General features: G+C 44.4%; 1 protein-coding gene across 1 annotated transcript in view; it reads right to left on the bottom strand.

The window, feature by feature from the left end:
- Nucleotides 1–16,369, bottom strand: part of nid1a (nidogen 1a) — a 107,394-nt gene extending 91,025 nt beyond the window's left edge. Inside the window, exons 1-3 of the mRNA XM_041188060.1 lie at nt 16,133–16,369; nt 14,697–14,996; nt 7,285–7,526 (exon numbers count right to left, since the gene is read on the bottom strand). Coding sequence (XP_041043994.1) covers nt 7,285–7,526; nt 14,697–14,996; nt 16,133–16,327 — 737 coding nt within the window. The 5' untranslated portion in view covers nt 16,328–16,369. The remainder of the gene's footprint in view (nt 1–7,284; nt 7,527–14,696; nt 14,997–16,132) is intronic.
- Between the last annotated feature and the right edge of the window lie 343 nt (nt 16,370–16,712).

Below are 16,712 nucleotides of genomic sequence, written 5' to 3'. Positions count from 1 at the left end.
AAAGGGAGGTGGTTCTAAGTGGTCTGGCAGGCTTAAAATTAGATAAACCTCCAGGCTCGGATGAAATGTATCCCAGGCTGTTGAGTGAGGCAAGGGAGGAGATAGCAGGGGCGCTGGCAATAATGTTCAATACCTCTCTGGCCACAGGAGAGGTGCCAGGACTGGAGGACAGCCAATGTGGTGCCATTATTCAAGAAGGGAGGAAGGGATAAATCAGGGAACTGCAGGCCAGTCAGTCTCACCTCAGTGGTGGGGAAACTATTGGAAGCAATTCTGAGGGACAGAATTAATCTACACTTGGAAGGGCAGGGATTAATCAAGGACAGTCAGCATGGTTTTGTTAAGGGGAGGTCATGTCTGACCAAACTGATTGAATTTTTCTAAGAGGTGGCCAGGTGTGTAGATGAGGGCAATGCATTTGACGTAGTCCACTTGGACTTCAGCAAGTCTTTTGATAAGGTCCCGCATGGGTGACTGATAATGAAGGTAAGAGCCCATGGGATCCAAGGCAGTTTGGCAAATTGGATCCAGAATTAGCTGAGTGGCAGGAAGCAGAGGGTGATGGTCGAGGGGTGTTTTTGTGACTGGATGCCTGTGTCCAGTGGGGTTCCACAGGGATCAGTGTTGGGTCCTTTGCTGTTTGTGGCACATATCAATTATTTAGACTTGAATGTAGGAGGGTTGATCAGTAAGTTCGCGGACGACACGAAAATTGGTGGGGTGGCAAATAGTCGGGAGGATAGCCTTGGATTACAGGAGGATATAGATGGTCTGGTCAGATGGGCTGATCAGTGGCAAATGGAATTTAATCCGGATAAGTGTGAGGTGATGCACTTGGGCAGGACAAACAAGGCACAGGAATACACGATGAATGGTAGGACCCTGGAAGTATCGAGGATCAGAGGGACCTCAGTGTGCATGTACACCGGCCCCTTAAGGTGGCGGGACAGGTAGATAAGGTGATTATGGGATACTTGCCTTTATTAGCCGAGGCATAGAATATAAGAGCAGGGAGGTTAAGTTGAAATGTATAAAACACTAGTTGGCCATAGCTAGAGTATTGCGTGCAGTTCTGGAATCCGCATTATAGGAAGGACGTGATTGCACTAGAGAGCATGCAGAGGAGATTTACCAGGAGAGTTATAGTTGAGGAGAGATTGGATAGACTAGGGTTATTTTCCCTGGAGCAGAGGAGATTGAGGGGGGACATAATTTTATACAGCGCAATCACGAGAGGCATAGATAGGGTAGACAGGAAAGAACTTTTCCCCTTGGTGGAGGGATCAATAACCAGGGGGCATAGATTTAAGGTAAGGGGCAGGAGGTTTGGAGGGGATGTGAGGAAGAATTTTTTCACCCAGAGGGTGGTGGGAATCTGGAACTCGCTGCCTGAAAGGGTAGTGGAGGCAGAAACCCTCATATAAGTAGTATTTGGATGTGCATTTGCGATGCCATGGCATATAAGGATATGGGCCTAGTGCTGGAAAATGGGATTAGAATAGTTAGGTACTTGTTTGACTGGCACAGACTCGATGGGCCGAACGGCCTTTGTGAGGAACCTCATCGACCTTTAGTGTGGGAAGTCTAGTTGTTGTTGCACTGTTTCCCTGTGATCTTTGTGGTGAACATGTCAAAAAGAAACCCTATCCCAAAGGTTTGCAATTTATTAAATAAAGCAATACTGCTTTTCAAATAGTTATCCCAGGAGTAAACGCAAGATGTCTGTTAGTGACGGTGGATATTTTTCCCTAGACCTTTATGACTCAATGTTAAGGCAGGAAGGCTGTAAGGTGCCTAATCGGAAGATGAGGTGTTCCTCCAGTTTGCATTGCGCTTCACTGAAACCTTCTTGCTCTTCATTCCAACATGTAACAAAGTGTTAGTTTTCTGCAAATGTAAAAGGGCAACTTTCACCTTAATCTCGTACATTTACCTTCAAATTCAATGCTATTGTACTGTTAGCAAACTAGGGGAAGCAAATCCTGCACAAGCATAAATGCAGCGTCAGTGTCGGCCTGTGACTGTTTAAGTGAGAGATGCTTTTAAGAACAGCTCTACTTTCTGTCGCTGAATTATGCATTTCTTTGCAAGTTGGTGTCTTATAATTGTCTCCCTTACAACATATTTTGCAGCTCTATTTATGATGGAGAGTTTTTTCAGGTAAAGGCTTGCAATTTATTAAATAAAGCAATACTGATTTTCAAATAGTTATCCCATGAGTGAACGCAAGATGTCTGTTAGTGACAGGTGGATATTTTTCCCTAGCAGCCCGTTTAAAAAATTAAGAAAAATAAACATCACCCAACTTGGGGCTTGAAACCATGGCTCTGGGATTAAGAATCTCATTCTCACTAACTTGAGCTAGCCAGCTTGTGTAGGAAAGCCACGCATCTGTCAAACTTATTCACTTGTTCAAATAAACACAGCCTTTTAATAAAGCAGGAGGAGTGACACTGGGTCGAATGACAGCTCCACAAGTGACCCCTCTTAAATATTTTTAAATCACTGTTATGCCTGCTACCCAAATGGAAAAACGTCAAGGCCAGTTGGTATGCCCCAGCAGCTGTAGTGCAGACCGAGCACACATGCGCAACTGTTCCTGATGCCTTTCCGGTTGGCGTCATGAGTTAGTGCATTATTATCATTCCCTTGAATAAAAAGTCTGAAAACATCATCTCTGCCACTACAAGCTGTTCCTGCTTGGATAATGAGTTAAGCTGTTACAACAATCAGGATCATCCTTCATAGGTTTCGCAGCTGCATATGTTATATATTTTATACATATACGCTTATCACAATTCCCAACCCATGAGCTCAGCCAAGCCATGAAAAGTGGCCAGCAAAACAAATTTATACACAAGGGATGTAGAAGTTCTGCTGGAACGATCAGTTCTCACTATGCTTTGAAAGTAAATGGCAAACTTAGGGACAGGTGGTCATTCAGCCCTTCAAGCCTGCCATTCAGTTAAGATGATGTTTTTACTCGCTCATGGGATGTGGGTGTCACTGGCTAGGCCAGCACTTATTGCCTATCCCTAGTTGTCCTTGAGAAGATGGTGGGGAGCCACCTTCTTGAACCGCTGCAGTCCATGTGGCGTAGGTACACCATCAGTGCTGTTAGGGAAGGAGTTCCAGGATTTTGACCACGCAACAGTGAAGGAACAGCGATATATTTCCAAGTCAGGATTGGTGAGTGGCTTCGAAGGGAACTTCCAGGTGGTGGTGTTCCCATGTGTCTGCTGCCCTTGTCCTTCTAGGTGGTAGTTGTCGTGGGTTTGGAAGGTGCTGTCTAAGAAACATTGGTGAGTTTCTACAGTGCAACTTGCAGACAGTACACACTGCTGCTGCTGTGCATTGGTGGTGGAAGGAGTGAATGTTTGTGGACGGGGTGCCAATCAAGCAGGCTGCTTTGGCTTGGATGGTGTTGAAGCTTCTTGAGTGTTGTTGGAGCTGCACTCATCCAGGCAAGTTACTTGCCACTTGTCAGCCCAAGCCTGGATATTGTCCAGGTCTTGCTGCATTTGAACATGGACTGCTTCAGTATCTGAGGAGTCATGAATGGTGCTGAACATTGTGCAATCGTCAGTGAACATCCCCACTTCTGACCTTATGATGGAAGGAAGGTAATTAATGAAGCAGCTGAAAATGGTTGGGCCAAGGACACTCCTGCAGTGATGTCCTGGAGCTGAGATGACTGACCTCCAATAATCACAACTACCTTCTTTTGTGTTAGGTATGACTCCAAGCAGAGAGTTTTCCCCGATTCCCATCGACTCCAATTTTGCTAGGGTTCCTTGATGCCACACTCGGTCAAATGCTGCCTTGATGTCAAGGGTAGTCTCTCTCACCTCACCTCTGGAGTTCAGCTCTTTTTTCCATGTTTGAACCGAGGCTGTAAAGAGATCAGGAGCAGTGTGGCCCGGGTGATAATTGGCCAGGTTGGATTTGACCCGCTTTTCGTGTACAGGACATACCCGGGCAATTTTCTACATTGCCAGGTAGATGCCAGTGTTGTAGCTGCACTGAAACAGCTTGGCTAGAGGTGAGGTAAGTTCTGGAGCACAAGTCTTCAGTACTATTGCCGGAATGTAGTCAGGGCTCATAGCTTTTGCAATATCCAGTGCCTTCAGCCGTTTCTTGGTATCACATGGTGTAAATCGAATTGATTGAAGACTGGCATCTTTGATGCTGGGGACCTCCGGAGGCGGCCGAGATGAATCATCCACTCGGCACTTCTGGTTGAAGATTGTTGCGAATGCTTCAGCCTTTTGCACTGATGCGCTGGGCTCCCCCATCATTGAGGATGGGGATATTTGTGGAGCCACCTCCTCCAGCGAGTTGTTTAACAGTCCACCACATTCACCACCACTGGATGTGGCAGGACTGCAGAGCTTAGATCTGATCCATTGGTTGTAGAATTGCTTAGCCCTGTCTAATGCTGTTTGGCACGTAAGTAGTCCTGTGTTATAGCTTCACCAGGTTGACACCTTATTTTTAGCTATGCCTGGTGCTACTCCTGGCATGCCCCCCTGCACTCTTCATTGAACCAGGATTGATCCCCTGGCTTGGTGGCAATGCTGGTGTGGGGTATATGCCGAGCCATAAGATTACAGATTGTGGTTGTATTCAATTCTGCTGCTGCTGATGGCCCACAGCACCTCATGGTTGCCCAGTCTTGGGTTGCTAGATCTATTCAAAATCTGTCCCATTTAGCATGGTGGTAGTGTCACACAACACGATTGAGGGTATCGTCAATGTGAAGACAGGACTTCATCTCCACAATGACTATGTGCTGGTCACTCCTACCGATACTGTCATGGACGGATGCATCTGCAGCAGGCAGATTGGTGAGGATGGGTCAAGTATGTTTTTCCCTCTTGTTGGTTCCCTCACCACCTGCCTCAAACCCAGTCTAACAGCTATATCCTTTAGGACTCAGCCAGCTCAGTAGTAGTGATGCTACCGAGCCACTCTGGACATTAAAGTCCCCCACCCAGAGTACATTCTGTGTCCTTGCCACCCTCAGTGCTTCCTCCAAGTTTAATTAGGAAGCTGTGAAGTTAAGCACTTAGTAGGAGGAATCAAAAGGCAGACTATTAGTTAAATGGAGAGAGACTCCAAAAAAGTGCAGCACAGAGGGATCTGGGTGTTCTTGTTCACGAAACACAAAGTTAGCATGCAGGTGCAGCAAGTAATTAAGAAGGCAAATGGAATTTTTGGTCTGTATTGCTAGAGGGTTGGAGTTTAAAAATAGGGAAGTCTTGTTACAATTGTACAGGGTATTGGTGAGGCTGCACCTGGAGTACTGTGTACAGTTTTAGTCCAAGTATTTAAAAAAGGATATATTGGCATTGGAAGCAGTTCAAAAGAGATTCACTAGGCTGATTCCTGGGATGAAGGGGTTGACTTATCAAGAACGGCTAAACAGGTTAGACCTTTATTCATTAGAGTTTAGAAGAATGAGGGGTGATATTATTGAAATGTACAAGATTCTGAGGGAGCTTGACAGGGTAGATGTTGAGAAGATGTTTCTACTAGTGGAGGAATCTCGAACTCGGGGACATCGTCCCCTTATTCTGTAACTCTCATTTAAAATTGAGACGCAAAGGAACTTCTTCTCTGAGGGTAGTGAATGTCTGGAATTCTCTACCCCAGAGTTGTGGAGACTGGATCAATTAAAGTATTTAAAGAGGAGGTAGGTAGATTTTTGAAATATCGGGGAGCTGAGGGCTATGGGGAGCTGGCACGAAAGAGGAGCCATGCTCTTAAATGAATGGTGGGGCAGGCTTGCGGGCCTCATGGTCCACTCATGCTCCTAAATCTTATGTTCTTAAGTGGTGTTCAACGTGGAGGAGTACTGATTCATCAGCTTGGGGGGAGGGGGGCGGGGGGGGGCGCGTCACGGTACATGGTAATCAGCAGGAGGTTTCCTAGCCCATGTTTGAGCTGATGCCATGAGACGTCATCGAGTCCAGAGTTGATGTTGAGAATTCCCAGGGAAACTCCCTCCTAGCTGTATATCACTTTGCCGCAACCTCTGCTGGGATGGTGATGGAGGTGCCTGGGACATTGTCTGTAAGGTATGTTTCCATGAGTATGACTATGTCCGGCTGTTGCTTGACTGTGAGAAAGCTCTCTCAATTTTGGCACAAGTCCCCAGATGTTAGCACGGAGGACTTTGCAGGGTAGACAGGGCTGAGTTTGCCATTGTCGTTTCTGCTGCCTAGGTTGATGTCAGGTATCTGCCCACTTCTATTCCTTTTAGACTTTTCAGTGGATTGATACAATTGACTGGCTTGCTCGGCCATTTCAGAGGGCATTTAAGAGTCAACCACATTGTTGTGGGTCTGCAGTTACATGAAGGCCTGACCAGGTAAGGACAACAGATTTCCTTCCCTAAAGGGCATCAGCGAACCAGATGGGTTTTTACAACAATCAACAAGGTTTTCATGGTCGCCATTAGACTATTAATTCTAGATTTTTATTGAATTCAAATTTCACTACCTGCCACGGGTCCAGCGACAATACCACTATTTATCAACCTTGAGTCCATAACCTTTAACACCCATGCTTAACTAAAATATTTCATTCCCAGTTTAGAATATTTCAACTGAATCCCCAGCCTCAGCAGCTTTTTCGGGAACAGAGGTTCAGATTTCCACTACCCTTTGTGTGATGTGAGACGCCTGGCTCTAATTTAAGGTTATGGCTCCTTGTTCTGGACTTGCCCACCGCGCCCCCCACCGCACCCCCCCACCACCCCCCCTCCCACAGAGGAAATAATTTGTCTGTACCTACTCCATCAAATCCTTTAATCATCTTAAACGCCTCAATTAGATTACTCTTTAATCTTCTAAACTCAAGGGAACATGCAACATGTCCTTAAAACTAAAGTTGTAAAACACAGAAAACCAAAGTCAATAAGCTTTCCTGACCGCAGCAAACAATATTCAATGGTTAAACCACATTTGCTCTAGAGATTATTACAAATAAAAACGTGGCAAAAAATTCTACACTGCAACATAGAACAGCAATAACTTCTTTTTAATGGGCAGAAACCACTACAGGATAGAATTATAGAATTGTAAAGCACCAAAAGCACACATTCAGGCCATTGTGCTTCATCTGACTCTCTGAAAGAGCTATCTAATTAGTACCATTCCTCCTGCTCTTTCCCCAGAGCCCTGTAAATTTCTCATTTTTAAGTATTTGTCCAATTCCTTTCTGACAGAAGGGACAAAGGTTAAAAGAAGTTTCAGATTAAGAAATGGTAAATTTACTTACTGGTAAAGGTTTTTAACAGATTGTTCACTGCTGGACGTAACTGCATAGGACGGTCCCTCGAGCGTAAACAGCACAAAACTGCTTTCCCCTCTGCTGAATCCCACTCGAGCCGGTAGTTCCAAGTCAATGTTATTCGCTGCTTTGGAACGTGTTCCATAAAACTGCAAACCATCTTCAGGGTACAGCAGAATAGCATAGGAGCTGGATTCATCGGAAGCCAATATCACTTGGAAGGTGTTTCTCTGATAACACAAAAACCCTTCAAAGTCAATGCATGTATAGGGACTTACAACAAGCAGAACAGCCGTGGCTCAGTAAGCGTACTCTCACCTCAGAGTCAGATGATAGTCAGTTCAAGCACCACTCCAGAGGCTTAATGTACATATTCCAGGCTGACACTCCATTCCACTGCTCTTTTGGAGGTGGTGCCTTTTGGATAAGACATTAAATCAAAGGGAACATAACAGATCCCATGGTACTATTTCTAAGAGCATGGGAGTGCTCACTGCTGCCCTGGCCAATTTAACCCACCACCAAAACATAAAACAGATGATCTGTTTATTATGACATTGCTTTTTGTGGGAGCTTGCTGTGAGCAAATTGACTGCCATGCTTCCTACATTACAACAGTGACTACAATTCAAAAGTACTTCTTGCCTTTAAAGCAGTTTAGATTTCCCGACGTAGTGAAATGTGCAAGAGAAATGCAAAGTCATTTTTCTTACTATTCCCTCTTGCTTTTTGTGAAAAAAAGTAAGTAAGGTGCAAGCATTTTAGGTTATCACCAATACATCCCTGGCCCAGGGTATTATTGTGGTTTGTGGTGAAGAAATTATTATTTGAAAAGGTCTGTAGTTCATGGCATGTGATCAACATTAAGGTGGATGGTTGATGGGTGGAGGGGGTCAATGGGGGAGGGGAAGTTTAAAGCTTAGAGTTGCCCAGAGATTCTAAGTCTCTCTATTCTTTCCTAAGGGAGTAATTGAAGAGAAGGGAGGGGGGGTTGAGAACAGGAAATGTCTTTTGAAAAACTTGTGTCATAATTTCTCTTACTGTCCCAATTCCTTTGTTACCTTTCTATAGCTGGTTATTCATACATTCAGTTTTTTCCTTACAAAAACAACAACTTACATTTATGTAGTACCTTTAACATAATAAAACACTGCAAGGCTCTTCAAACAAAAAACTGACACCTAATCACATCAAGGGACACTAGGACAGATGACCAATGCTTGGTCGAAGAGGTAGATTTTAAGGAGCGTCTTAAAACAGGAGACAGATAGAGAGGTTCCACAGCTTTGTGTCAAGGCAATTGATGACATGGTCATCAATAAAGGAGTGATGGAAATTGGGGATGCACAAAAAGCCAGCCTTGGAGGAGGGCTGAAATCTCAAACATTTGAAGGACTGGAGGAAAAGACAGAAATAAGGGGGGGATGAGGCTATTAAGTGATCCGAACACAAGTTGATCACTAGCTCTAAACAACTGATAACTTGGAGTGCTCTGCACTGTTCTAGTGTCCACATTTGAAAAAGAATTCAGAGGCATTGAAGAAACCACTAAAAAGTTTCACAAGGATGATATCAGAATTGAGGGGTAATGGCTATCAGTAAAGATTTATTAAGCTGGGCTATTTCCTTCAGAAAAGACAAGACTGAGGGGTTATCGAATAGAGATCTCTAAGATAATGAAAAGATTTGACAGGGTAGAAATAGAGAAAAATGTTTCCACTTGTGGGAGAGTCCAAGCCTCAGGCTCATAAATACAAGATAGTCACTAATAAAGCCAGCAGGGAATTCATGAGAAAATTGTTTACTCAGAGTGCATAGACTGCAGAACTCACCATCACAAGGAAGGCAAATAGCATAGATACGTTTAGGGAGAAGCTTGATAGGAACATGAATGAGAAAGGAACAGAAGGTTATACTGACAGGGTGAGTTGAAACGTGTGGGAGGAGGCTCATGTGGAGCATAAACACTGGCATAGAAGGTTGGGCTGAATGGCCTATTTCTGTGCTGTTCATTTTATGCATGCAACTGAACTTTTCTGTCACTAAACATATTGGTACTAACAATGCAGAAAAAGCAAATGCTGACACATTTTAAGTTGTGCTAAGATAAAAGCAAAAAACTACAGATGCTGGAAATCCAAAACAAAAACACCTGGAAAAACTCAGCAGGTCTGGCAGCATCTGTGGAGAGTAGCACAGTTAACGTTTCAAGTCCACATGACTCTTCAACAGAACTAAGGAAAAATAGAAAAGGGGCAATATATAAGCTGGTTTAAGGGGGGGGGAAGGGGCCGGTGGGACAAGACTGGCCCTCTATCCAGCTCTTCTTGTCCCACCCCCCCACCTTAAACCAGCTTATATTTCACCCCTTTTCTATTTTTCCTTAGTTCTGCTGAAGAGTCATGCGGACTCGAAACGTTAATTGTGCTCTTCTCCACAGATGCTGCCAGACACACTGAGTTTTTCCAGGTATTTTTGTTTTTGTTTACGTTGTGCTAATGTGTGTTTCATGCTATATTCAGTTCACAGAATCCCAGAGTGCAGAAGTGGCCCTTCGGCCCATCGAGACTGCACCGACACGAGAAACACCTGACCTACCTACCTAATCCCATTTACCAGCACTTGGCCCATAACCTTGAATGTTATGACGTGCCAAGTGCTCATCCAGGTACTTTTTAAAAGATGTGAGGCAACCCGGCTCCACCACCGTCCCAGGCAGTGCATTCCAGACCGTCACCATCTGGGTAAAAAAGTTTCTCCTCACATCGCCCCTAAAGCTCCTGCCCCTCACCTTGAACTTATGTCCCCTTGTGACTGACCCTTCAACTAAGGGGAACAGTTACTCCCCATCCACCCTGTCCATGCCCCTCATAATCTTGTACACCTCGATCAGGTCGCCCCTCAGTCTTCTCTGTTCCAACGAAAACAACCCAAGTCTATCCAACCTCTCTTCATAACTTAAATGTTTCATCCCAGACAACATCCTGGTGAATCTGCTCTGCACCTCCAGTGCAATCACATCCTTCCTATAATGTGGTGACCAGAACTGCACACAGTACTCCAGCTGTGGCCTCACCAAGGTTCTATACAACTCCAACATGACCTCCCTACTTTTGTAATCTATGCCTCGATTGATAAAGGCAAGTGTCCCATATGCCTTTTTCACCACCCCACTAACATGCCCCTCTGCCTTTCGAGATCCGTGGACACACACGCCAAGGTCCCTTTGTTCCTCAGAACTTCCTAGTGTCATGCCGTTCATTGAATACTTCCTTGTCAAATTACTCCTTCCAAAGTGTATCACCTCAAACTTTTCAGGGTTAAATTCCATCTGTCACTTATCTGCCCATTTGACCATCATCTCAAATCCCTCCCACCTTAAATGGCTGAACTGTGACTACCAGTATTTCTATATTATGGATCGTTAAAAAAAACTTCTCCAGATTTTTTTTATTCATTCATGGGATGTGGGCATCGCTGGCTGGGCCAGCATTTACTGCCCATCCCTAGTTGCCCTTGAGAAGGTGGTGGTGAGCTGCCTTCTTAAACCGCTGCAATCCATGTGGTGTAGGTACACCCACAGTGCTGTTAGGAGGGGAGTTTCAGGATTTTGACCCAGTGACCGTGAAGAAACTTATATTTGCCAGGATAAAAATCCATACTTACAGTCCTGTTGCACGGCCTTTAAAATTCAACTGGACTTGATTATGCAAATTTCATACACCGTATCTAATGTGCAAACAATTCCTCCAGTGCGAAAAGCAAAATTTTCACCCGCCAATCATTCTGATACCAATAATGTCTTTTAAAACCCATTTATTTTATTTTCTTTCCAATGTTTCAAGGGCTGAGCTGATCTCCACCACATCATCCAGATGGCCATACATTATAAACAGGCCCAAGCAACAGCAAAATGCATTTATATAGCACCTTGAATGTAAAGCAGCATAATCAGACATAAATGGACACTAAGTTACACAAGGATATATTAGGACAGGTGACCTAAAGCTTGGTTAAAGAGATAGGTCTGAAGGAGGCAAGAGAGGTGGAGGGCTTTAGGTGGGAAGCCCAGAATCTAGGGCACAGACAGCTGAAGGTATGGCAGCCAATGGCAGAGCAATTAAAATTAGGGTTGCAGAAGAGGCAAAATTGGAGAACTGCAGTGATCTTGGACGGTTTAAGATGTTAGAGATAAGATGAAGGGATTTTAACACAAGAATGAGAATTTTAAAATCAATTAGGGTGAACAGAAGGATAACACATTCCTGTCATCATCAACACATACATAGATTTTAGGAGTTTTTACCAGTTAATCAGAAATTGATTCCATCTCCACCAGGCAAATATTTGGATCTCCCCGGTCATAAATTGAGAGATTTGAACACATAAATCCAGGCTGACAAGCCAGTGTCAGTACTGGGAGAATGTTGCACTGTCCAGGGTGTCACCTTTGAGATGAGACACTAAATCAAGACCTGTCTTCCCTCTCGCGCAGACTGTAAGATCCCATGGCACTATTTCAGAAGAGCAAGGAAATTAGTTGCTCTCATGCCCACATGTCCGTCCTTGGCTTGCTGCAATGTTCCAGTGAAGCTCAACGCAAACTGGAGGAACAGCACCTCATCTTCCAACTAGGCACTTTACAGCCTTCTGGACTGAATATTGAGTTCAACAATTTTAGATCATGAACTCTCTCCTCCATTCCCACCCCCTTTCTGATCCCCCCCTTTTTCCCCCAATAATTTATATAGATTTTTCTTTTCGCACCTATTTCCATTATTTTTAAATGTATTTCCATCCATTGTTTTATCCCCACGTTTTAGCCTTTTTTGATTCCTTCACCCCACCCCTCCCCCACTAGGGCTATCTGTACCTTGCTTGTCCTGCTTTCTACCCTTAATTAGCACATTCTTTAGATTATATCACCACCTTCAACACCTCTTTGTCCTTTTGTCTGTGACATCTTTTGGTTATCTGCACCTATCACTGGCTCTACTTGTCCCACCCCCCCAAACCAGCTTACATTTCACCTCTCTTCTATTTCTACTTAGTTCTGTTGAAGGGTTATTCGGACTCAAAACGTTAACTGTGTTCTTCTCCGCAGATGCTGCCAGACTTGCTGAGTTTTTCCAAGTATTTTTGTTTGTGTTTTGGATTTCCAGCATCCGCAGTTTTTTGCTTTTATCTTAAGAAAGTTAGCCTGGTGTCCTGATCAATATCGATTCCTGAGCCATTATCAAAAAAAACAAATTATCTGATCAACATCACATTGATGTTTGAGAGATTTTGCTGCATGCAAATTAGTTCACATGTTTCTGACATTACAACAGTGAATACCCTTCAAAAGAACCTCATTGACTGTAGAGAGCTTTGGGACATCCTAAAATTGTGAAAGGCTCTATTTAAATGCACATTATTTCTTCTTGTACCTCAGTAAAGCTTTTTAAGGTGAACTTTTTTCATTACACCATGAGGAGAGACAGGGAACAGGAAAAAGATGATGGGTGAAGGTCATTCCAAGCACACTCCTCTTTGAACAAAACTATGCAGGAACAGCACCTCATCTTCCAAATAGGCACTTTACAGCTTTCTGGACTGAATATTGAGTTCAACCATTTTAGATCTTGAACTCCATCCTCCATCCCCACCCCCTTTCCGTTTCTTACCCCTCCTTTTAGTTTTTCCAATAATTTATATAGATTTTTCTTTTCCCACCTATTTCCATTATTTTTAAATGCATTTCCACCCATTGTTTATCTATACCTTTTATGCCCTTTTAGTCTTATTTCACCCCACCCCCACTAGAGCTATCTGTACCTTGCTTGTCCTGTTATCCACTCTTGGTTAGCACATTCTTTTAGATAATATCACCACCTTCAACACCTCTTTGTTCTTTTGTCTGTGACATCTTTTGGTTATCTCCTATCACTGCTTGCTTGTCCCAACAACCACCCCCCCCACCTACTCCCACCCCCCACTCCCCCCATTCTTCCCCCTCCCCACCACCCCCCACCGCCCCCTTCTTCCCCCCCCCACCACCCCCTTCTTCCCCCCCCCACCACCCCCTTCTTCCCCCCCCACCACCCCCTTCTTCCCCCCCCCCACCACCCCCTTCTTCCCACCCCCCACCACCATCCCCCACTCCCCCCTTCTCCACCCCCTCCACCACCCCCCACTCCCTTCTCCCCCCCTCCACCACCCCCCACTCCCTTCTCCCCCCACCACCCCCCACTCCCACTTCTCCCCCCCCACCACCCCCCACTCCCCCCTCCCCCCACCACCACCCCCCACTCCCCCCTTCTTCCCCCCCCCCACCTTAAACCAGCTTATATTTCACCCCTCTCCTATTTTTACTTAGTTCTGTTGAAGGGTCATGAGGACTCGAAACGTCAACTGTACTCTTCTCCGCCGATGCTGCCAGACCTGCTGAGTTTTTCCAGGTATTTCTGTCTCTGTTTTTGTTTTGGATTTCTAGCATTCGCAGTTTTTTGTTTTTATCTATGGTACTGGTATGCGGCAGTATAAAGCCTGGGCAGCCAGAAAGCTTGGCAATCTCTGATTTAAAGAGATTCTGTTTTGTTTAATTCTGGGGATCAATTTAAGGAGTATTTGGGAGTGACGTACCAACAATTTCCTTTCGTGCCCACAAAAAAACACATAATTGAGAAAAATTGACAAGTTTGGCAGGTATAAGTTTGATTATCATATTCGTCACAACTCAGTTCCAAACAAACTTAGGAAGCAAACATAGGTTTCAAGGTTTTACCCTACCAATTTGTTCCCCACTTGTTCTGAAGGAATCAGCTTCCTAATAGTCCCATAAGCACTGGCTACCCTTCAGCATTTCATCCAAGTGACCTAGGCTTTATTAGAGTCTAGGTCCTGAACATCAGGGGTTTAATTTAATTGCAGAAGGGAATTCATTAAAGTCCATTGGAGATCTCCCCCAAACATTAGCACATCCACACCGTAACAGTAGGAGTCACTGACATTAGTGGGAGATATTAATCGGAGACATTAATCAGGAATGTGTAGCAGCATCTTAACTTCCCTCCCTAGCCTAGGGCATTTATTGCAAAGCAGCCCAATACTTATCCTAGATCATTAGTTAACTCAGCACAGGCTAGGGTTAAATGTGGAACGTTTTGATCCACGTGAAGTAATGTTACACAGCCCCCAATCCATCAGAGAAGCTGTCTTCAAATCACTGATATTCAGCACAAAAAAGTTGCATGAATTCACATTTGATGCAAAAAGACAGTTACTGGAATGAGTAAAATAAGCAAATTCTTGGACTTCAAAATAAAATTACTTCAACATGAAACCCAGAATGCCCAGTAAATAACTTCGCCGAACTGATGTAAATCTGAAATCACCCTGGATAGCACCATCATCGTTACCTTATTCTGTGGTTGGTCTCCTCGTCTGAGCTCCTCGTGAGCAGTCACATTTTTCCACGTTGCAATGAAGACATTGTCTGGGTTAAAGTTTAGCTCGTTGAAGCCTTTGTTTATCATCAGTGCAACACGGCGGAGAATTTGTGGTGAGGAGTCTTGTCTGTAGTAGACCTTCCCAATTTTGTCAGAAGTGTCCAGATCAGCCAGAAATGGTGCAACTACACCAAATCTTGGTGGAAATGTGTCCACATAATCCACTTCCCTCGGTGGCTTGCTAATGGCAATGATTCCATTTGTGTTCACCTTGAGTCACAACAAATCATTAAGGATGTTTTTTTATTATGTATTTTTTTAAAACAAGAGTCTCAGTGAACAAATCCTTCAAGTACCAATCCAATCATTAAAGTGAGATTTTTTAGACACTCGAAACAAAATCATGCAGCCCCTCCAGCCTGTTCTGCCATTCAAATAGATTAGAGATGACCTGTATCTTAGCTCCATGCCCCTTGATGTTCCTGCACAACAAGAATGATCAATCTGAGGTCTTGCAATTATCCATCAACTCCCAGTATCCAGAGCCTTTTTGGCAAAGCATGTTTCAGATTTGCACAACCTGATTTCACTCTTCAACAGCCCAGCTCGAAGTTACATCTCATGTCCCCTCACTCTTGATTCCCCTATCAGAAGGGATAATTCCAGTTTACATATCCTACCAAATCCTTAAAATATTCCGAACACCTCAATCAGATCACTCCTCACCTCAATCTTCTAAAACTGCTGGACTGCAGAATACAACCAGCTGGACAAATGATTAAACCTATAGAATTATTTCCTCAAATCATCCGCAATTTTCACATCTAAAACGAACCAGTCTCAGGAGAGAAATTGCTGAATTTCAGTCCCAAGACGAGGTTTGAAACTCAAACGTGTTCGAAGTCACAGAAGTGGTGAGTCACAGAAAGAAAATTGGATGAAAAGGACAACGATTTAACTCCACTGAGACTGGTAGAAAAATACGGAAAATGGAGAGACGAACATCTCGGATGTAGGTCGCTCCCGATTCATTCAACTTTCCACATAAATGGGCATTTTCTCAGAATCAAGCATGTTTAGTACTGCACGAATCTAGATAATTTAATTTTACTCGAGCAATAAAATGAAATAAACAGATTATGCTGGGCGTTAAGTAATGAGTCTTTGAAAGATTGGACTAAATTAACGGTCGAAAATGAAGCACTAAAGTGAAAATGTATGTTTTAATAGTTAGACTGCCGAAGATTCCCTCGCCCTGGAGCCGCTAACAGAGCAGATAGTAAAATATTTTCTCACTGGAATAACACCCTCCCCTCCAAACAGATTTCCCCAGCATCCACACTTTGAGGGAACTTTCTTCGTAAAGTAAAACTTTTCTCTGGTCGGCCAAGTTGCCAGGTACTCACATAGAGGTTTCTAACAGTCCTGTCGAATAAATGCAAAGTCTGGTCCAGCCTGGCCGACTCCGAGGAGACATCGTCCCCGGGTGCCAGCAGCTGGTCTCCAGCCCCCTCCCCGTGAGGGAGGAGGTCCCCGGGGGAGAGGCCGCTAACAGCGGCCGCCTGGAACAAGAGAGCCAGTACAGTCCCCGTCCACAACATGTCCACACACACGAGCCCGTAACACTGCTCCAGAAACGCTCAACTCACAAATCCGCTGTCCGTCTCTCCGCGCCCACTGCCCACACGGCGCAACACTGCCCCCACCCCGGGCAAAGACTCAGCGACCAATCACCGCCATTCACCCCGCCCAGCGCAGCCTGAAGGACAGCCCAGGCAGCTCGGAGCGTCGGGGGCCCGCCTGAAGAGTACACGCTGAGTCGCATTCACACTCTTACAGGCACATAGGCACACTGAGACTCAATCACACACATAATAACACATTAATAAACACATAGACACACTGAGACTCAATCACACACATAATAACACATTAATAAACACATAGACACACTGAGACTCAATCACACACATAATAACACATTAA

The sequence above is a fragment of the Carcharodon carcharias genome, chromosome 5 (genome assembly GCF_017639515.1).
Source record: "Carcharodon carcharias isolate sCarCar2 chromosome 5, sCarCar2.pri, whole genome shotgun sequence".
NCBI classification, from domain to species: Eukaryota; Metazoa; Chordata; class Chondrichthyes; order Lamniformes; family Lamnidae; genus Carcharodon; species Carcharodon carcharias.
The sequence above is the reverse complement of the archived record's forward strand: the minus strand, read 5'-3'. Positions and strand labels throughout refer to the sequence as shown.